This window comes from Haliotis rubra, unplaced genomic scaffold, assembly GCF_003918875.1.
Source record: "Haliotis rubra isolate DU_JTF1 unplaced genomic scaffold, ASM391887v1 Scf351, whole genome shotgun sequence".
NCBI classification, from domain to species: Eukaryota; Metazoa; Mollusca; class Gastropoda; order Lepetellida; family Haliotidae; genus Haliotis; species Haliotis rubra.
The window spans coordinates 652,228-674,954 of NW_025767026.1; the positions used below are offsets into that span (position 1 = coordinate 652,228).

The 22,727-nt window shown below is 39.3% G+C and overlaps 1 protein-coding gene across 2 annotated transcripts in view; it reads left to right on the plus strand.

The window, feature by feature from the left end:
- LOC124285098 (galanin receptor 2a-like) overlaps positions 1-21,424 on the plus strand; it is a 38,268-nt gene extending 16,844 nt beyond the window's left edge. For both annotated transcript variants that reach the window (XM_046721254.1, XM_046721255.1), the window contains exon 2: positions 19,748-21,424. In XM_046721254.1, coding sequence (XP_046577210.1) covers positions 19,782-20,828 — 1,047 coding nt within the window. In that variant the 5' untranslated portion in view covers positions 19,748-19,781 and the 3' untranslated portion in view covers positions 20,829-21,424. The remainder of the gene's footprint in view (positions 1-19,747) is intronic.
- Positions 21,425-22,727: the final 1,303 nt, after the last annotated feature.

Here is a 22,727-nt window from a genome sequence, read left to right on the forward strand (position 1 = left end):
GTTATTTGGCAATTTGAAACAATATCATAACTTTTCGTATAGGTGACGTATAATGTATCTAATGTATTTTGTAACTTAATCGCTACCTCATTCATTAATGCCTATAAGGACGTGGGACACGTCCTTCTTCACAGAAAGGGCGTATGTCGTAGGCACTTTGATGGGGTATGGGTTTTATCGGGAAATATAGACATGTTTGTATATTCCCTGAGTTAAGTTAAAGTTGTGTTATCTAAATCTAAATCACAGTGCTGACAATATACATGAAATATCAGCAGCTTATTATCATGACCATCAGCACAGCCATGTACAGGTCAGCTGCCTGCGTGTAATTAACCCTAATTAACCTTAGAGTATGGCCGGCTGGCCACGGAAGTTTAAGATTGTGGATGAGGTGCATGCTGGATACTGCAGGTTGACCATACATGTATCGTAATACGATACAGGGCAGCCTGACAGTCAGTATAGTGTATAGACAATGAATTCTGAATGGAAACGGACTTGACCCTCGGACAGCGGCTAGGAGGTGGGCTGACGATCGCCTCTGTGATGCTGCCTGGCCGTTGCTGCACTATCATGTAATTACTTACTTAGCTGACGAATAAAGTGTTGTGGACCCACTGATGGACTTTGTGTTTGAAGAGACAATATCCCCCAAAACGCGTTAACCAGCCCGGGATACATGCATTGACTGCAAGAGAGTTGTTAGGGTTCCAACAGCTGTAATCTGTCAAGAGCAACAGCATGGTTTTTGAGAAATGGACACACGGTCAACAAAGCGTCACTGAGAAAAGGCTGAAATATTATTACAAAGTTAATGCACACATTCTGGAGTATTTGACAAGTACTTGGACTTCAGAGAGGGATTACGATATTAGACTTAATCTCGGATAACTTGATTCATATCACAATCTCTACTTCTCAAAGTCTGCTAAGTTACGGTTTTGCTATTAATTGCCATCCAACTTTATATACTGAACAGCAAAAGAAACGCAAGTCTGGCTTTTTGTCAAGTTTTTGAATAGAAGACAACCACTATTATGTCTAATCATTTATTCTATAGAATAGACTGTCAATTTAACAGCTGAAAGTTGCTGTTGACATTAAACTGCGATAAGTTGAAACTGATCACAGTCCGTCAGATGGAGATACCCCTGAACCCGACAAGTGACAGTCTCTTTAGAAGCGGGTATAGCCACCTTGAGCTTGCACACAGGCCGTGCATTGAGTTTACTAGAGTCTGAAAGAATGCCTTAGGCAAGTGGTTCCGCTCAAACACCAATCTCTATTCCAATTGTGCAAATGTGAGTGGCTGTCTATAGTCCGTTTGCCTCTAAAAAAGCGGACCGATGAATTGCAATCTAACTCGAAAACTAATAAACATATAATACTCAATGAAACGCTGATCATAATTAAAACATCAGACCAACTCTGTGGTTTGTTTGCAGAATGTATGTCCTAAAATTAAAAAAGTTGTTTAACAAACTATCATTAAAATTTGTACACAGTTCACTATTTGTTACGAGGGAGGAGTGCAGAGAAGGGACAGCCAGGTGTTAGAAAAGGAGCACGTGCACACGTGCCCACCAAGTTATTGATTCATTAACCTGTGCTGTGCCGTCTCCATCCTTTCTCGCACCGTGACCCGGATCAACCGATCTTGCGCATGAGTTGCCGCTGCCGTCACTCGTTGCCGTCCGGTACGGGGACGATCAGCAGCAACCCCGGTTTGCTGATGACGTTGAGCAAGTCTGCGTAATGGTGGCAAGATGACAGCCCAATTGTTTAGCTACAGCGGTTGCAGAGCTACCTCCGTGCAACTTTCCATTGGCCATTCCTCTGCTCAGTCGTTAGTCTAGGCATCGTTTGCGTGGCGTGTACACCTCCTAGCGTCAATACTGAACTGTTTTTGACACAAACCTTTATAAAGGATACCTCAGAGTGAAATGCATGCTTTCCACCAAGAACCGTCGATGCACGTGCTAAAATTATGGTTTTGCTGCAGTGTTGGTGTGTTTGTGCGAATGTTTCGTATGGACGTCAAACTGCATGACATCATCTCATCTGGGATCATTACGTCACTTTACCATGAACGTTCCATAAACATGAACGCTTACCTTCATGAGATTTCAATTTTCGAATCTTGGGCTTCACACATTGTACCCATGTGGGGATTCGAACAGGGTTTTCGGCGTGACGAGCCAACGCTTTAACCACTAGGCTACCCCACCGCCCCTGTTTAGTAGAACATCCCGGTACACAATGATTGGGTAACCCATACAGGACCTCAGTTTCATGATTGTCGAACAGAGGCGCGCATTTATAGGCACCGTATGCCTCGAGGTACTTGAAAAACTATTTTCCTACTGCTGGACGTCACTATCAGAGATCACAACAACATCTGCTCCTGAGGATTGCAACAACTGAATGCACCTTAGCTTCAAAGACGTCGCTTGACGTTCGTAGAGTTACGCAAATGCTTAGGTATGTGTTAAACTGGGTCAACACAACGTCATGTTCCAAACGTCTATGGCGTAAATGATCGGCATATTATAGAATCGATAACAAACGTTTTATCAGCTTAACAGCGACTGGTCCACAGCGTTACACCATAAAGGGTAAGGCAGAATTGCATGAAGACGTCATCACTTCTTGAGTGCCATCACAACCAGAAATGGCCTTTATAGAAAGAACGCCAGTGGCGTGAACGCCTGGTTAAGGGCCACGGAGGCTGGGCATGTGAATCCCACTGCCCGCCATCACAGAAAGGCACGCTTTGGGTGGGCTGAAGATCGAGTCAATGGGTCAGGCAGAACTGGAAAAATGTATTTTACGTTGATGAATTGAAATACTTTCTAATCGTCGCGTCCGATTCATGCGTAGATTGTAATATATCATATTTTCAACATAGCCGAAGGTAACCGCCACCAAGGGCGATCAATCAGGTTAGGATGTGGTCAGCAGAGCTGGAAGAACCGATCTCAATGTCCAACATCGGGTACGATTACAGGAATGACATTCTGGATGCGTAACAGAGACGACATGGAGGAAAATAGACAACCACGTTGTGGCAGGATCCTTAGTGCATTTTTAGAGGAAATCATTGTCTTAACAGAGTGGCCTGGGTGGTCACCCAACCCAAACCCTACACACGTTGAACGAGTAGTCTCACGCCCTGTCCTTCCGGCTCTACAGGGGCGGTGGGGTAGCCTAGTGGTTAAAGCGTTCGCTCGTCACGCCGAAGACCCGGGTTCGAGTCCCAACATGGGTACAATGTGTGAAGCCCATTTCTGGTGTCCCTCGCTGTCATATTGCTGGAATATTGCTAAAAGCGGCGTAAAACTAAACTCACTCACTCCTGCAACTCTACGGGAACTCGGCAATGCCCTCACTGAAGAGTAGAACGATTTTCCTTGATATCCATCCAGACTCTTAGTTGTATCCAGAGACAACGGTGCCAAGCACTGATCGGTCACTTGGATTACCTACGACGTGCTGAGAGATGGTTTCATTTGTACGCTTCAGTTTTGGATGGATACTCTCATTTTGACGGGCGATGTGACTAATTCTTCGTCACATGCTTGTTGTTGGCATTGTGTGTCATATGACAACGGAATTTTGATAATTAAACACGACTTTAATCCATGATATATTTCAACAGATGCACTCACTTTGGTGATATTTGGTAAAAAATGGTGATCCTTACCAATTTTTGAGTGGATTATATAGTGGCAGATAATTTTCTAACTCGTCAGGACAGAAGGGAGACACCCTGTCGTTAAGGGCTGATGGGTGCAGTAAATATACCACAGAATTCCCTTGCAAGGATTAACCATAATCCTCAATACTGTCAAGAAAGGACTTTCTCTGTATCCACAGAAGGTATTTTGTGACAAGCGGAATTAATACCATGTGGATTCTCAAAACTCAAAGGATTTCCTTAATGTGTACAATCTCAAAAAAACGGACAGAAATCAGTCCTGACAAAACGTTTGGCAACTTTGTATAACACTCACAAACTGAACGAAACCGTCATTTATTGATCCACAGGGCATTTCTAAATAAACGTGCTTTAGGGCAATTTATCAAATATGAAAGCAAATGTCATATGGAATTTACTGAGAAATCAATATGTGACATGCATGACGTCCTCATTGATAAAAGTCTGCGTAAAGTCATCCCCATGAGCAACAATTGTGCTCCCATACTTGCGGATCTGAATCAGAATTTCTGGTCTGGTTGGCACAATCAAAACAATATTATTTTACCAAGATGTTTATCCTATGCTTTAGGTACATCGATATTCTGATTTCCTTTAATGTAGTCAATTTCCTTTCCACAGATTTATCCACCTGACCTTGAAACATGGAAGATAAGTGAGACCTGCTCACATATTTCAAATTTGCATGTATCATGTATAAAGATGTCAAGGAGCGCCGAAAACTTCAACCCATTCTCTTTCCTACTCCCCATCGCCTTCCTTATCCACTCCTATTCTTAAAGATTCATGTAGCTTTTGAGGTTAAGATGTTTCTTCGAGAATAGTGCAATGTACAACCAAATCGCCAAGGGCATATAACTATTACAAGGTGATGCAGTTTACAACCAAGAAAATACTGAAGTTAAAAGAGTAAACATTTCATGAATATTTAAAGTTAAATTCACGTTTTTCAAATTAAACGATGTTCAGAAAAAGTGTGCTTCACCACATTGCACCTGTTTGTTTGATAAATCATATGCATTTTCTGAATACAGTTTTACCAGCTGCCAGTCGGTAAGTTCTAGCCCACAGCCCACTTCTGTTTACGAATATGAATTAAGTATTGTATTGATATGTGTGCTTATTTTACAAAGACAATGAAGAGCTTGCTCTGTCCAACAAACGTCCAAGCTATATGTGAGTCTATAAGTGTTTCATCTTAACCATTTGCACTCGTACATCGCAAAAATCCTTTCTACACGAATCACTTGTCGATTAACGGACAGAAAAAACTGCCTGAAGACTCATTTGGAGACCTGTTACTTCTTTGGTTACAATTTCATACTCGTAATGACCCCATGAAAACCTCGAATGCCAATAAGGTCACATCATTGTGCGTCATGTGATAATAGTGCAGAGAGTCATGAGATAATAGTGCAGTGAGTCATGTGATAATAGTGCAGTGAGTCATGTGATAATAGTGCAGTGAGTCATGTGATAATAGTGCAGTGAGTCATGTGATAATAGTTCAGTGAGTCATGTGATAATAGTGCAGTGAGTCATGTGATAATAGTGCAGTTAGTCATGTGATAATAGTGCAGCTAGTCATGAGATAATAGTCAGTCATGAGATAATAGTGCAGGGAGTCATGTGATAAAAGAGCAGTGAGTCATGTAATAATAGTGCAGTAAGTCCTAGGCTAACAGTGCAGTTAGACATGAGATATTAGAGTAGTTAGACATGAGTTAGTAGTGCAGTAAGACATAATAGTGTAGCTGGACATGAGATAATAGTGCAGTAAGACATGAGGTAATAGTGCAGCTGGCGTGAGATAGTAGTGCAGTTAAACATAACATAATAGTGCAGCTGGACATGAGATACTAGTACATGTGATAGATATGAAATCTGGTGGGGATCATCTCAAAATATATAATTACTTCCTTGGCCCTCTGAATATAGCTTCTACCCGGCAGTGGAAGATCAGTGGTTTGCCGGTGTTAAAGTGGTAGGTAGCTGAGAAATATTACTGTGTAACCAAAAAGCAGTTCTTTCGAACGGTATCTATACGATGATGTAGAAGGGTGGGCTGGACTGGATGATGTAGAAGGGACGGCTGTCTACACTGCATCGGTTGCCTCCTTTAACGTTGACTGACTGAAGTTTAGGTTTTACGAAAAAATCATCGTCCATTTTCAAAGATTACAATATTTTCTGTAAAGAAAATACACACGTGCGCGACTCAGGGGACAAGAAAGCACATCACCTGAACATAACAAATAGTGATGGTCCGACCTGAAAAAAGAAGATAGTGACTAAACGACCAAGAAATCATGAAAAAACAATCTGGAACCATTATCACAATATTTTCACAAGGCTATGTTATGTTATATTTCTGTAAAGCTTGTTCCAAGTCAAATTAAAACTTATCTTAAAGACACCAGACTCACACCTAACATACTATCATCCTTTAAAGATAAAATTTTGCCCAACACCCCCAAAATATTTTCCAAATATATTTGTGCATTAACAAAGTAAAATGACGCTCAAATCTTTTCGAAGACATCGGTGGTAATGAACCAAAAATTGTAAAAAATTTAATTTAATAAAAAGCAAAACACGGCTAGTAAAAAACATCTTAAAATCAAACCCCCAAAAAAAACAAAACATATACAAAAACATCTTGTATTCATGCTGAAAACATCTTAGTATCCACAGTATTCACTATAAACATCTTATACATTGTGAAAGTGTCATGTTAAGAAGTAGATCCGTGTTTGATCCTCAGTGAATTTGTTCATTCAGTTCCTTCTCACGCTATCAAACTGCTCAAAGCGCACAATCAATTATTATTACCCTGGATAATAACCCAAGTTGCCTGTGAGGCGCTAGAAGGCTAATAGTCAGGTGTTCCTTCCCACACTGTCATTCACACTGCTTAAAACCAATACACATACAATAACAGATCACATCAAGATAATCACAGAACCCTAACAGTCATTACATTTCCCAAGATACAATTACATAAAACCTGAAGAAAATCGATAAATCGAAATTGCTTCACTGTATTATGGGCGTCATTTGTGTATTTTACGAACACATCTCTTTGGTCAATTTGTGCAACCATTTAAACATGTCTGTGACAATGCATTTTGATCTATCGTTTATTCTGATAGACATGATGAAATCTATTAAATCTTCTATGATAGCGTGTAATGTGGATAGATCGAGGGAAAATTCAAATTTCCTTTTGCTCTTTTCGTTGAATGGTACTTCACTGAGATGTTATTTCAGGGCGTGACGTCATAGCCTTGTATGAAGTCATGATTTGTTTCAGTAGACGCTGGTAACATGCCGAGCGCTGTTTTAACCGTACGTTCACTAGAAGTGCCACTACAACACATGAACACAATCGTTCGAGAAGTTTCATGGTGAGTGAGTGATCGATGCTAGGGCGATTCAAGGTGTTTATGACAGTCGGAAGTATATAGCATATGTTTGAACAACTAAGGCTAGAATTTGAAACTATCTTGTTGGTCTATTCTGGTACCAAAATATTATGATTACCATTTCGTGGAGAGGAACCATTTTGCTGACTGTGTAACCAAGGTAATTACCCGCCAAAGTTACAGTTTTGTTGAACTTTCACTCCACTTCATCCAAACAAATCCTGAATCCTGCTTCATATTTTCCAATAACACTAGTTTCCCAATCTGTTTAAAATCTTGACACACATCCTCCTATAAATATCCCCTTTTCCTATTTGATTCTCATCAAAATCTCATTTTCTCTGGCAAACAAGAAACACAAAAGTGTCCTCAACCCTCAACGTCTTAATTTTGGTCTATATGCATCAGATGATACCAAACATTAGCCTTCACACACCTGGCCTAAATCACTTCATCATGAGTACAGGTAACCACAGTTTGTTAGTGCTGAACGGTGAGTGAGTGAGTGAGTTTGGTTTTACGTCGCTATAAGCAATATTCCAGCAATATCACGGCGGGGACACCAGAAATGAGCTTCAGACAATGTACCCATGTGGGATTCGAGAATGACGAGCGAATAACATTACCAAATGCCCTTTTTGTTATTTGAAATGTGTTCCTGCAAAAGGGAGATATTAATATCATATTTCAACTCACATCTTGGTATTCTTTGTCATCTTTACATATAATTTATGTTTTGCATATCCAATTTGCTCACTTTGAAAGGTGTCTCTTTAATTATCAATAAAAACTAAATCTACAATAATGAAACACCGAGTTGGGGTTTTATAATCAAAACAGACAATACAGAGGGGATCAATCGAACAATAAGGTACAATACTACATTATAAGTCAGTGCATGAATGTCCAGATGCTTTCACACAGGGCTGGTACACACACACACACACACACACACACACAATAATGATATAATATACATAGAACAAAAAAAGATAAATAAATAGAACAGATTACATTACAGGTATATGTTGTGACTACCCGAGTCCTAGCACTATATAAACCCGTGAAGTTCGGGGTTAGATTTGGTCTTCAGCAAACCATGATTGCCGTAAATGGCAACTAACGGGATCGGGCGGTCAGGCTCGCTGACTTGGTTGACACATGTCATCTTATCCCAATTGCGTAGATCCATGCTCATGATGTTGATCACTGGATTGTCTGGTCCAGACTCGATTATTTACAGACTGCCGCCATATATTATAGCTGGAATATTGCTAAAGTGTGGCGTTAAACAACAAACCAACCAACTAAGCTCTATAACGGGTTGTAACGAGGTCATCACCAAGTTTGTTCCATGTTCACCATAAATACCCCTATACAACTGTATACGCAATTCAACCAGCAGATTCAGCTGCAAAATGGGACGTTGACGTCAAACATCTAAACCGTACTTTAAGAGCTGTAAAAAATCGTGACTTTGCGACTCCAAGCTAAAACCCCTTCCCAGAGTTTGTACCGCTGACTAACCAAATTTCCTGTGTAGTGTTTTGTGAATGCCAACAGCCTGATATCATGCATTTCCTCAAATATTTGCCATTTTAAGAAAATTTAAGTCAAGACTTTTTATGGTCGTCGTCACTTAATTCAGTTCAGAAACCGGTAGTGTATGCAGAGTGCAGTTATGTAATTTATACCCCATGTGCTTGGCACCGTTGCAGCACATGAACATACGACCCATAGTTATTTTCAGATATTGTGTGAAATGCATTCTTCACATTCCACTATGCTAAAGTATGATCACCTGTGTTGACAAATATTTCAAAACTTGCCCTTGGATTCAGGTTGTGCACAATTAATGCTCATGCGTATGTACACCTCTACATCTGTGTATGGTCGGGTCGAGATAAAGTGTGTATCATCCTCTGTATAACGGCCCTTCTCATTTTGACTGACATTTAAAAAAGGACGAACAGTTGCTGTCACATGAAAAGTAGCAGAGCACAATCAAAGCCTGACATGTAACGGTATCTTGTAACGATAAAAAATAAACGCATCTTCTGCTTGCTACGAATTTTTGTGTTACGTTAAAAAAAGAATAGAAAACCCCAACATATTACCTTTCTACAAAAATACAAAAAGAAAGATGCTTGCAGCCATAACAACAGCAGATCATACAAGAATAAAACAGCAAGAATACGTGTGCACGTGTTTTTTGGTTGCGATTATTGTTTTGATATAAACAAGAGCCCTGTCGCTATATGGAAATAAAACTATCACTTCACGTCTGCTTGCCAAGTTTTTGCGAAAATGTTTCTTTAAAAAAGAAACCATGCACACAATTATATCATATGATTCTCATAGTTGAGTAGAAGTGGAAAAGAATGTTTATACCAAGTTTGGTCAGAGGTTTCAGAATTAAACATCAGGCGGTGGGGTAGCCTAGTGGTTAAAGCGTTGGTGCGTCACGCCGAAGGCCCGGGTTCGATTCCCCAACATGGGTACAATGTGTGAAGCCCATTTCTGGTGTCCCCCGCCGTGATATTGCTGGAATATTGCTAAAAGCGACGTAAAACCATACACACTCATGGGTTTTTTCAAGAACTGTGTGCAAAGACAGACATTATTCCCATGGCACCAACGTCTCCAGCACTCTATGGCCGATGTTTCACCAACACTTTGATCTGATATGTTTGGTAAACCACTGCTCTGTGAGAGATGGTTCAGATTGTCTTGCTCTGTTTAAGGACTAAACTGGGCTCATGTATCTGGAGCGTTACGGAATATTCCATGAATCACTGCCTCAACGAAATGCTTCTCATAGCGATCGTAAGATAGGGGAACTACCTAACTCAGTTTACTTTGTGGTTCAAGACCATTGGTATGAATATACAAAGGACTTGATACTTATCATCAATGATAGGGGAAAGTGGATCCATTAAAATCAACGATAAAGCATGTACACATTAAAGCGCGCACGACGAGTGTATTCAGGAACTGCCCGACGTAGTCTAACGTTGATCCCGGAACGTTGATAACGGTTACAGCTGTCACTGATGCCCATGAACCACCACAGTGTAGGAATCAAAGGATTCAGGATTGCTTCATATACATATTATTCGTAGACGGTTAAAAGAGTTGCCATGCATGAGCTTTGTGACATCAACCACTCTGGCAACTCAAATGAATTTTCATCTAATCGTTTCTTCACTGCTTATGTGGTTTACCGAGTGTTTCTATAAATAAGCCTACGTAATTAAAAGCAACAAAAACATTTCCATAATCGATAGATACCTCTGTTGAAATTCCGGCTATATCACACGAATGTTCCAAATAATCATTAGATATAAAGTGGCGATAACATGTGTATCCTACCCCACCATTGGTGCCGTCACACACAAAGACAAGTGCCCACCTGACAAAAGCCCCGGAACATATTGGTACGAGTTGTTTCCCAAGTTAGAACTCAAAAAGTTAACCTGGAATGAGGTAGTAAAAGACCTTTGTGTGATACAAACAAACAACAAAGCTATATGATATAATTAGCAATTAACAATTGTATTCTAAAAGTAGCTAAGTTCACAAATCGATACAAAAGTATCACTATGCCAGTACACAACAAAGTGGCAGTACAGATTCAAAGGTAATATAAGTGATTATAGTAATGAAGAGTGATGCTAATAATGGTAATATTCACCTCTCACCAACAGTAATCCAAATTGTAAAGATTGAGTGAGTGAGTATGGTTTTACGCCGCTTTTAGCAATCTTCCAGTAATATCACGGCGGGGGACACTAGAAATGGGCTTCACACATTGAACCCATGTGGGGAATCGAACCCGGGTCTTCGGCGTGACGAGCGAACTAGGCTACACAACCACCCCCAAATTGTAAAGATGGCCTGGGTATGGTTCACACACAATGCTGGTCTTCTGGTAACTTGGGATGTAATGTGAGATGACAAGCAAGAGTTACCCCCACCCCATCCCACCCTTCATATACCTCAGAAAAAGCTACCAGTTAGTCCATACTGTTCTATTAGTCACGGGATTTTACCTAAAGTGTTGTAGTACATTCCAGAACACTACATCCAGCACAAATCTAAATATAGCACACAACCACCCTCCGTGAACATCACACGTACAGTGATGTGTATATCACACTTCGAACATTGTTACTGAATGAATAACACGGTCATATAACAATATGGCATACGCCAAAACAAATGATTAAATCCCACATAATGTTGGTCTCTGGTGTCTAAACATGCTTGTGAAAACTGTACTAAAGCGTTGAAAACAACCTTTGAGCAGGGTCGCATGATGCTCTTTGAAATCTTCCTACAAAGAACATTTTCGATTGTGTTACTTTGCGTCCCTTCTCAATAGGTTCTGGAATGAATCAGCTAGTATAAATGATATGATGCTCTCTGCCAAAATAACTGTCAGATTAGAAATGGCACAGCTAGACACGGTTTGCTACTGGCATTCCCAAAGATGCTTCTGAAGATTGTCTATACTTCGCGGTTACCATTAATTATTAGAGGCAGACAGAGAAACGTTTGTACATTCTACATCTTGTCAACAGCAAGGCAATCTATTTTGGCCATGTCTAAGTTCAATAAAATCTTTAAGACTTTTCTTCCCATCCTATTGATTGTCTTCAGTCAATGAATGGATCTGATCCCCAGACGTCCTGTATTAGGAGAAAATTTAAAATAAATGATTTCTTGAAAACAATCCCCAAAGACTATGGCAAAGATTGCCTTTTGCTCGAAATGTTTTCCCTATTATCTTGACGCTGTATTTTCTAGAATATACATTATTGTACGGACTGAGTGTTGTGATGTGTAAATATGCCGAGCGATTGTTGGGCAAAGGAGCGTATACCAAAAAGTTGGATTTCATTATAACTGTTCCTAGACCGAGTCGCCGAGACTCTGGAAACATACATGTAAGGCCCAAAACACTACTTAGACATATAAACACATTATCAGATAATGAAGGTGACAACTTTCTCGCACAGGACAAAGTTTCGAACTAAATTCTTATGCAGATAAAATGCAACTGACAGAAAAGAAATAATACAGTTTGACACATCACGAATTTCTAGCGCCATTCCAAAAGCTGCTTCTGAAGAAAGCTACCACGTAATGGTTGTTTATACGGTTATCATTCAGTGTTGGAGGCAGACAGAAACGTTTGTACAGTTTCCAAGCTTGTCACCAACAAGGCACTACATTTTGGTCGTAGCTCCATAAAACGAATTATAGACTTTCAAGTTTTTCCCCATCCTGTTGATTGTCTTCAGTCAAAGAAATGTGTTCGAAAAATCTGATCTCCATTCATCACACTCAGACGTCCTCCCGTCGGCGTGTATACTGTATAAGAGGGACATAAATAACAATATATTGATTTCTTGAAATCAATCCCTAAAGACTCCGGCAAAGATTGTTTTTTACTGTACAACTGTACCGTTAATCATGAGATAATAGTGCAGTTATACATGAGATAATAGTGCACTTAGTCATGAGATAATAGGGCAGTTATACATGAGATAATAGTGCAGTTAGTCATGAGATAATAGTGCAGTTATACATGAGATAATAGTGCACTTAGTCATGAGATAATAGTGCAGTTAGTCATGAGATAATAGTGCAGTTATACATGAGATAATAGTGCACTTAGTCATGAGATAATAGTGCGGTTAGACATGAGATAATACTGCAGTTATACATGAGATAATAGTGCAGTTAGTCATGAGATAATAGTGCAGTTATAATGAGATTATAGTGCAGTTATACATGAGATAATAGTGCACTTAGTCATGAGATAATAATGCAGTTATACATGAGATAATAGTGCACTTAGTCATGAGATAATAGTGCAGTTATACATGAGATAATAGTGCACTTAGTCATGAGATAATAGTGCAGTTAGTCATGAGATAATAGTGCAGTTATAAATGAGATAATAGTGCAGTTAGTGTCAGTTATAATGAGATAATAGTGCAGTTATACATGAGATAATAGTGCAGTTATACATGAGATAATAGTGCACTTAGTCATGAGATAATAGTGCAGTTATACATGAGATAAAAGTGCACTTAGTCATGAGATAATAGTGCAGTTATACATGAGATAATAGTGCACTTAGTCATGAGATAATAGTGCAGTTATACATGAGATAATAGTGCAGTTAGTCATGAGATAATAGTGCAGTTATACATGAGATAATAGTGCAGTTAGTCATGCGATAATAGTGCGGTTAGACATGAGATAATACTGCAGTTATACATGAGATAATAGTGCAGTTATACATGAGATAATAGTGCAGTTATACATGAGATAATAGTGCACGTAGTCATAAGATAATAGTGCAGTTATACATGAGATAATAGTGAACTTAGTCATGAGATAATAGTGCAGTTAGTCATGAGATAATAGTGCAGTTATAAATGAGATAATAGTGCAGTTAGTCATGAGATAATAGTGCGGTTAGACATGAGATAATAGTGCAGTTATACATGAGATAATAGTGCACTTAGTCATGAGATAATAGTGCGGTTAGTCATGAGATAATAGTGCAGTTATACATGAGATAATAGTGCACATAGTCATGAGATAATAGTGCGGTTAGTCATGAGATAATAGTGCAGTTATAATGAGATTATAGTGCAGTTATACATGAGATACTAGTGTAGTTATACATGATATAATAGTGCATTTATACATGAGATAATAGTGCAGGTAGTCATGAGATAATAGTGCGGTTAGTCATGAGATAATAGTGCGGTTATAATGATATACTAGTGCAGTTATAATGATATTATAGTGCAGTTATACATGAGATAATAGTGCAGGTAGTCATGAGATAATAGTGCAGGGAGTCATGAGATAATAGTGCAGCTAGGCATGAGATAATAGTGCGGTTATAATTATATAATAGTGCAGTTATAATGAGATTATAGTGCAGTTATACATGAGATACTAGTGCAGTTATAATGATATTATAGTGCAGTTATAAATGAGATAATAGTGCAGTTATAAATGAGATAATAGTGCAGTTAGTCATGAGATAATAGTGCAGTTATACATGGGATAATAGTACAATCATACATGAGATAATAGTTCAGTTATACATGTTATAGTAGTGCAGTGATACATGAGATAATAGTGCAGTTATACATGGGATAATAGTGCAGTTAGTCATGAGATAATAGTGCAGTTAGTCATGAGATAATAGTGCAGTTAGTCATGAGATAATAGTGCGGTTACTCATGAGATAGTAGTGCACTTAGTCATGAGATAATAGTGCGGTTAGACATGAGATAATAGTGCAGTTATAATGAGAAAATAGTGCACAAACGAAGATGCACACTAAACTTGGCAACGCGAAATACGCGAGCCGTGAAATGTAAAACAAATGGAAACAAAACCAAACATATAAAAAGAAACAAACATACAAACAACAAAACAACACATCTTGTTATAATGTTCATGGTGAAAATATATATTTATTCACATTTTTCACTGTATGCAGTTAATACATTCCGTCAATCAATCATAATTTGAAATAAGGAAGAGTGTCATGTTAAGCATCAGATCCGTGTCTGTATAATTTAATAATAAATAAAAACATTTATAGTCTTAATATCCTGCACAAAGCGCACAGTCAATCATTATTAGCCTGGATAACCGAAGCTGCCTGTGAGGCGCTAGAATGTTAATAGTCAGATGTTCCTTCCCACAGTCATTCACACTGCTTAAAACCAATACTCATGCATTGACAGATCACATCAAGATAAAACATAGAACCCTAACAGTTTATTACATTGCTGAGTTGCAATTATATAGATAACCGAAGATCGGTAAATAGAAATTGCTTTATTGATGCGTTGTCATCATCATCTGAATAATTTAAAGGAACAGTTGTTTGGTTAATTTGTGCAACTATTTTAACATGTCAGGGGTAATACGTTTTGATCTGTCGTTTATTCTGACAGATATTATGCAACATATATTATAAAGCGTGTAATGTGGAAACGGGGATGGATTTTGTTAAGTTTTATTTTGGCGCTTTTGTTTTCGCCAAGTGAATAGAAGTAGTTTCACTGAGATGTAATTTCAGTACGCGACGTCGTAGCCTTGTATGACGCCATGCTTTGTTTTAGTCAATACTGTTGTGAGTTTGTAGTGATTGTAAATCTCTGTAACGCTGGTAACATATCGAGCGCTGTATTAACCAGGTTTGTCAGAAACAATGAACGCAATGGTTGGAGAAGTTTCCTGATGTATGGCAGATCGATACAAGGGCGAGTCAAGGTGTTCAAGACAGTCTGAAACAAAATTAACGGTGGGATTCGAACAAATCTGACTGAGTAACTGGTCTATTCTGGTACCCGAAAAACTTATGTGGGTATTAGCTTTACAATTTCTTGGAGAAGCACCACGCTCTGTGTAACCGAGTTAGTACCTGCTAAAGTTGAAGTTTTGTTTCACCTTCAGTTCATCCAAACAAGTCAACATACACACACTGCTTAAAATTTTCCAATAACATCAGCTGCCCCAGCTTTTCGAACTCTTGACACACACCTTCTGGATACTGGCCCTTTTCGTTCCATAATGATTAGAGGTAACCTCAAATTGTTGATAATGTACAGACTTTTAAGCCTCGATAAAAAATGGAATAACTTTACCAAATGCCCTATTGGTTATTTCAAATGTGTTACTGCCTGAAAAAAGTAAAAACACATTGCCATCTTCATGTTCTTGAAACGGAGATAGTATCATATTTCTATTAAAATCATAATCTTTGTCATTTTTTAGACATTTTTTGTTCTGTTTTGCAATTCGCTCAGGTTTTACCTCAATTTCTAAAATTCTAATAATTTAAGCATTTTTGCCCTTTTTTCGCTTATCTTATGAATTTCCAGCTCAACTTTATTACCCCTCACTCCAACCCCTCCCCCTTGGAAATTAGATTTACCGCCTTCCTAATTCACATCTCTTTAATTTAGAAAAATCAACAACACCAAAGTTCATTCACTGAAATGTTTCTCATCAACCGATATATTCCATTTCTTAATTTCGCATTTCTCATAAGATGTTTAACCTTAACACCAAATTACTAAACTACAATTAACTATTTCGATATTTTCAAAACGACATATATTTCTCACTCATTAGGTCCAATGTCCACCTGACAAATGCACCGGAACATATTGGTACGTCATTTTTCTCAAGTAAAACGGGGAATCAGCCCGTAAAATACCTCGGTGTAAAACCAACAAATAACAAAGAAATATAATGTAATTAACAGTGTGTGAGTGGGTGAGTTTAGTTTTACACTGCACTCAGCAATTTTCCAACTATATGGCGGCGGTCTATATATAATCGAGTCTGGACCAGACAATCCAGTGATCAACAGCATGTCATCGATCTGCGCAACTTGGAACCAATGACATCCGTCGGCGAGCCTGACCACCCGATCCCGTTAGTCGCCTCTTACGACAAGCATGGGTTACGGAAGATCAATTTTCTAACCTGGATCTTCACCGGTCTTCTCAAAACGTATTAGGAGATGATGAACCATAAATATTAAAAGAAAAAGCAGCTCAGAGAAATGACGATAGAAAGTGTTTCGAAACCAGAAGCTAACGCCCCACCACATTGCGCGGACCATGCATTTCTTCCGTGCACGTAGGCCGGAGGCCATTGTTGATATTGACACGTCAGTGGTCGTCAATTCGGTCTGATCCATGTTGATTGTTTAATCCACAGTGACACGTGAACTTCTCTTGCTTTCATAAAGTATTTGTGATACATTTGCAATGCATCTTCTGCGATGTGACGAACGCCTAAGGGTTCTTGCCATGCACAAACTGAAAGAACTCTGTGGTAGGTAGCCAGTAGGTACCAATGTCTGGAACGTCATGGGAAGTTCACTTGAAGGCAACATCACAGATTTGAGGACGGGTCTATAACGTTATGGGACAGGATCAATATGACGCCAGTGCATATTGCCCATTGAAGGACAACATTCTGACGTCAATAGCTGTGCAGAGTGCGAGTCCTTTCAGCAAATTGTGTCCGTCATTGCTGACACCTTCCTCTGCAAAGAAACATCTCCAGAATGTCCAGCGGCTTGTCCTTTCTCTCCAACAGAGCTTGTCTGGGACAAAATCGGAAGTGGACACCCACAACACGTCCACAGCACCGTCAGCCGAATTTGGTGATTGAATCGGACACATCGTATAAAGGAATGTTTGGCGATTCGTGGCATCATAGTTATCATCTGATATTGATCATGGCATGTCATATGTTCAGTATTTTATCTACATACCGCTGTCGACTTTGTTGGTTGTCTGCAGCCTTACAATGCTGTTGATGGTCATGCTACACCTTGTCCTATCTTTCTCCCCGACCATCACTGCTCAGTTTTCCGTAACCGTCTTAAATTTTTCCAATTTCCTCTACCTTTGTCTGGAATATATGTGAATTTAAATTCTCAAGATAAAAGCAAGCATGGAGTTTTTACGGATGTTACCACTTTACCATTCAGACCAATGTAATTGTGATAATGTGTAAGATACCAACAAGGTTTCAACATGTCTAACATCATACTTGACAACCTTCATCATGTTTTAATGACAATTTAGAAAATACTACCTTGCCATTGCTCCAGAATCAGTCAACTTTCAACATTACCCTGGTGAATAATAGCAAGATTAATATGTGGTAGTTATTTTTGTATCGACAGTGGAGCTATCGTTAAATACAAATACACTCAACATCGAACGTAATGCTGTGCTATGTCCGTCACATAAGAATGAACGAGTATGGTTCTACGCAGCTTTTAGCAATATTTCAGCAATATCACGGCGGGGGACATAAGAAATGGGCTTCACTCATTGTATCCATGTGGGGAATGGAACCCGGGTCTTCAGTGAGACGAGCGGACACATTAAAGACTAGGCTACCCCACCGCCCCTGCTTATACTAGAACTACCTAGCTGATATCAGAATCAGTGCTCATGTAGGTTAGATTAACGTTTTATGGCAACAAAATCACAAGGATTTATCAACCGAGACGTTGACTCATTTTGGCAGTAACGTTTCATTAATTATGGTTGAGAGTTAAACAGTCATGTTACTCCTTGGATGGCCTTTGATGGGTGGGGCGATGGGGTAGCCTAGTGGTTAAAGCGTTCGCTCGTCACGCCGAAGACCCGGGTTCGATTCCCCACATGGGTACAATATGTGAAGCCCATTTCTGGTGTCCCCCTCCGTGACATTGCTGGAATATTGCTAAAAGCGACGTAAAACCATACTCACTCACTCTTTGATGGGTTCCACGTGATCCTCCTACACCACTGGCAGGTGATCATGCGTCATGAACTTATCGTTTCATTATCGAAAAGTTCTAGTTTTTCAATTCTATTTCCTCCACTTCAATAACTGTCTCTAATTTCATATTCTGGTCCTTTTAAACATCTGCAGCAATGAAACGGACACTTCAGAGCAGCCATGCTGCAATTTTTTCACCTTACATCAATGCATTTTTGTGTTTCCTTTTTCAAACATTCTGAAGAATAATTTTATTTTGCAAGCATCATCTCATATAACTAGGTCTTGTTTTCGAACAAATATCAACAAAGTTGTGTGTGGTTAATTTTGTTCCTGGTTTTAATGCAGTATATGTTTGTATCAGTTTGCTGGCAGTGGTGGACAGCGTCGCCATTGTTCTGAAACTCGTAGAGAACCAATCGCAGAACAGGAGACTCGCCATGGACGACAAACGTTGCCGGGGATTGTTTTTCTTGGTGCTTGTCCACTATATTTCTCTGATCTGCTAATTGTCGAATGCATTTGAAGAACTCTGAGGGTGTGGGTTCGAATCCCGGATGGGACTCAACACAAAAAATTGTACTTTACTAAGAAAGTGTAATCCCAAATATAACATATACATTTGAAGAATAGCTTATAAATAAAGGATATGAGCTCTGTAATACCACAGAATAACACATGCAAACACATTGTCATTGCAATGCAAAGTCCAAAAAGTTACAAGAATGCAGCAATCAAGTTTTATATCGCGTGTGATGCATAGACAACTCAGTAACGGAGTAAGGGTAATTGCTGAATATTTGTTTGTGAACTAGTTCATTTTATGATTCAGGACTCAACCTCTATTAAGAGGTCACTACATTGGAACCCATGGAATTAAAAGCATGCTATGCTTGTCTTGGGAGGCATTTGAACGGATGACGTGGTCAGACACCACATGATATTGCGTTCGTCGAGGGCGTGGGACATTACTGATTATATCAGTCCCTGGATTGTCCTGATAATAATTGGTTCTACCAATCAGTAAAAGACAGCGACCCTACACCCGGAATTCTTTTTACAAAATATGAACATTAAAATAAGTAAAATAAAAAATATGAACATTAAAATTAGTAAAAAAAACCAACAAAACATTTGTTTTGAATGAATGAATAAATAAAATGTTAAATGATCAAGTGACAAAAATACAACATTAAATAAGTTAAAAAATGTACACTTTTCTTCTGCATAATTTGTATCCATATATTTTATTTTTCAGATCATTGTGAATTAGCCACCCTCCCCTGTGTAAGATGACTGTTCAACACAATATATCCATGGCAGAAATAAACCTATCATTGTGTCAAGGCAACTCTACGTCGGAAGACTATGGCCATCTAATCAGAGTGTCCGACATCATAAAACAATTCTACATCTGGGTTGTCTTTGTCGTTGGTTTCCCTGGCAACATCATCAGCGCCATTGTGGTCACCAGGATGTGCCAGCAACGTCTGACAACGTCGTTGTTCTACGTCGGTTTGTTGGCAGTGGTGGACAACATCGCCATTGTTCTGAAACTCGTAGAGAACCAGTCCCAGAACAGGAGACTCGCCATGGACGATAGAAGTTGCCGAGGATTGTTCTTCTTGGGACTTGTCTTCTCTACGTACGCAAACTGGATACTTACTACCGTGGCAATGGAGAGATTCCTGGCGGTGAGGTACCCGTTCAAGATGGCGGTCATGTGGACCGTGAGGAAAGGTCTGGTGATTATTTCTTGTGTGTTTGTGTTGCTGTGTCTGATCCACCTGCATCTGTTTTGGACTGTCATTCACTACGAAGGATACACATGCACGCTGACATTAGAAGGTCCATCCTTTAAGGCCTGGTTCTATGTCGGGTCCTTCGTGTACGCCATCCTGCCGGCTTCCTGCCTCTTCATCTGCAACATCCTCATCATTATCTACGTCAGGAGGTCGGCCAACAATCGACGGACTCTGTCAGAGAACCACTCGACCACTGTTGCCACAAGAAGACTGGATGCACAGATCACAAAGATGTTGGTAATTGTTGCGGCAGTGTTTATACTTCTGTCGTTTCCAAGATGCATTTTCTTGGTTGCAAATGGCTACTGGAATCCAACTAGTTGTTCTATAGGTGAAGCGAGAAAATATTTCCTCGACGTCCTGACCACCAACATCGCCGACAGCAACCACGCCGTTAACTTCTATCTGTACTTCCTAGCTGGGAGGAGATTCAGACATGCCTATTCTTCTATCATCCGGGATATTTCGTTCAGAAAAAGAAGCGTGGAAAAAACCCCACCCCACACAGACAGCGAACTAAGGACGAGACAATAAAATGGCCCTTGCGGAGTGACAGAAAGATTTGTTATACTGCAAAGATATTTTTCATGTTTAGATTGATATTTTGCTTTACGAAGGTTCGGAATTCTGACATGATTGGGGCAGTGGGGTAGCCAAGTGGTGAAAGCGTTCGCCCGTCACACCGAAGATCCAGATTCGATTCTCCAATGCGTAAATTCCATTTCTGGTCCCCAATCCGTGATCTTGCTGGAATGTTACTAAAGGCGGCGTAAAACCATACTCCAATATGATCAAGAACACAGATACGGTGCTGCCCAATAACGCCGATTAAGCTCAACTATTGTCTAACAATGCATCAGTACGTGTTCCAAGATGACATGGGCTTGTTTATTTATAATTCCCCATTAAAATTTTAAAAAATCAGTGCTGACTGAAGTGGTTGAACTATTGAGGTTTTCTTAAAACCTAAAAAGTAATAATATTTGACGTATTATTCCTTTACACCAATGTTAAAAGTTAACTTAATGAATAATGCAGACCACCTGGATACAAAAGGGCCCTTGTCATTTATTGTCCTTTGAAGTGCTCTATTTGTGTTTATAAATTATTATAAAATAAAGTAATTACATGCTTTAATATTTATTTATTATGATTTGTCTTCAGCGAATGTATGGTAGGTTACATCGAGAAATGGGTTCACATTTCACACTGAACCGTTGTCCGGATTCGAACTCGGTCTGGCATAATCGGTAATTTGTACATTGAGAATGATACTTGTAGCAGCAGCAGCAGCAGCAGCAGCAGTAGTAGTAATAGAAATAGTAGTAGAAGTAGAAGAAGTAGAAGTAGTAGTAGTAGTAGTAGTAGTAGTAGTAGTAGTAGTAGAAGTAGAAGTAGCAGCAACAGCAGTAGTAGCAGTAGTAATAGTAATAGTAGTAGTAGTAGTAGTAGTAGTAGTAGTAGTAGTAGTAGTAGTAGTAGTAGTAGTAGTAGTACTAAGTGGTAACAGTAGTTATATGGTTTGAAGACAGACGTACGCACTGGTAGGCCCACAAGCACGAACAAGTGTAGGAAGTTTCTGGAACTGAAATAACACACATAAAGTGGTAACCAACTGTTGCAGAGATGAATCCCATGTTGCAGAGATGAAATCCCATGCTGCAAGGGTGAAATCCCATGCTGCAGAGATGAAATCCCATGTTGCAGAGATGAAATCCCATGTTACAAAGATGAAATCCCATGCTGCAGAGATGAAATCCATGTCACAGAGATGAATCCCATGTTGCAGAGATGAAATCCCAATGTTACAGAGATGAAATCCCATGTTGCAGAGATGAAATCCCATGTTACAGAGATAAATCCCATGTTGCAGAGATGAAATCCCATGTTACAGAGATGAAATCCCATGTTGCAGAGATGAAATCCCATGTTACAGAGATGAAATCCCATGTTGCAGAGATGAAATCCCATGTTGCAGAGGTGAAATCCCATGTTTAATTAAACTTACGTGACTTCGCTATATGATAACTTTATTAACATAAATGCCCTTGTTGTCAAGGAGGCCCTCAACGCAGCAGTACAACATATTAGTAGTACACAGCTTCTAATCAGACAAGTTATGGCAATCGACGATTACAATTCAGTTACAAAAACAGCACACCTGGCAAGAATTATAACAAATGAGAGTTATCTCCACTTGTCTTCTGACTACAGTTTAATGAAACTTACGTCACTTTGCTATATGTTACTCTATGAACATAAATGCCCTTCAATAGAGAGATAAACGGAAATACTTGTTGAACCAGTTGTCAATGATAAAACTCACAGACTACACAAATGTGGAGCATTGTATGGAACTGAATAACGGTAAAAGAATGTAACAAATGCAATACAATAGTCATAATGGATTGTGTTTGGAATGCCATCCACAAA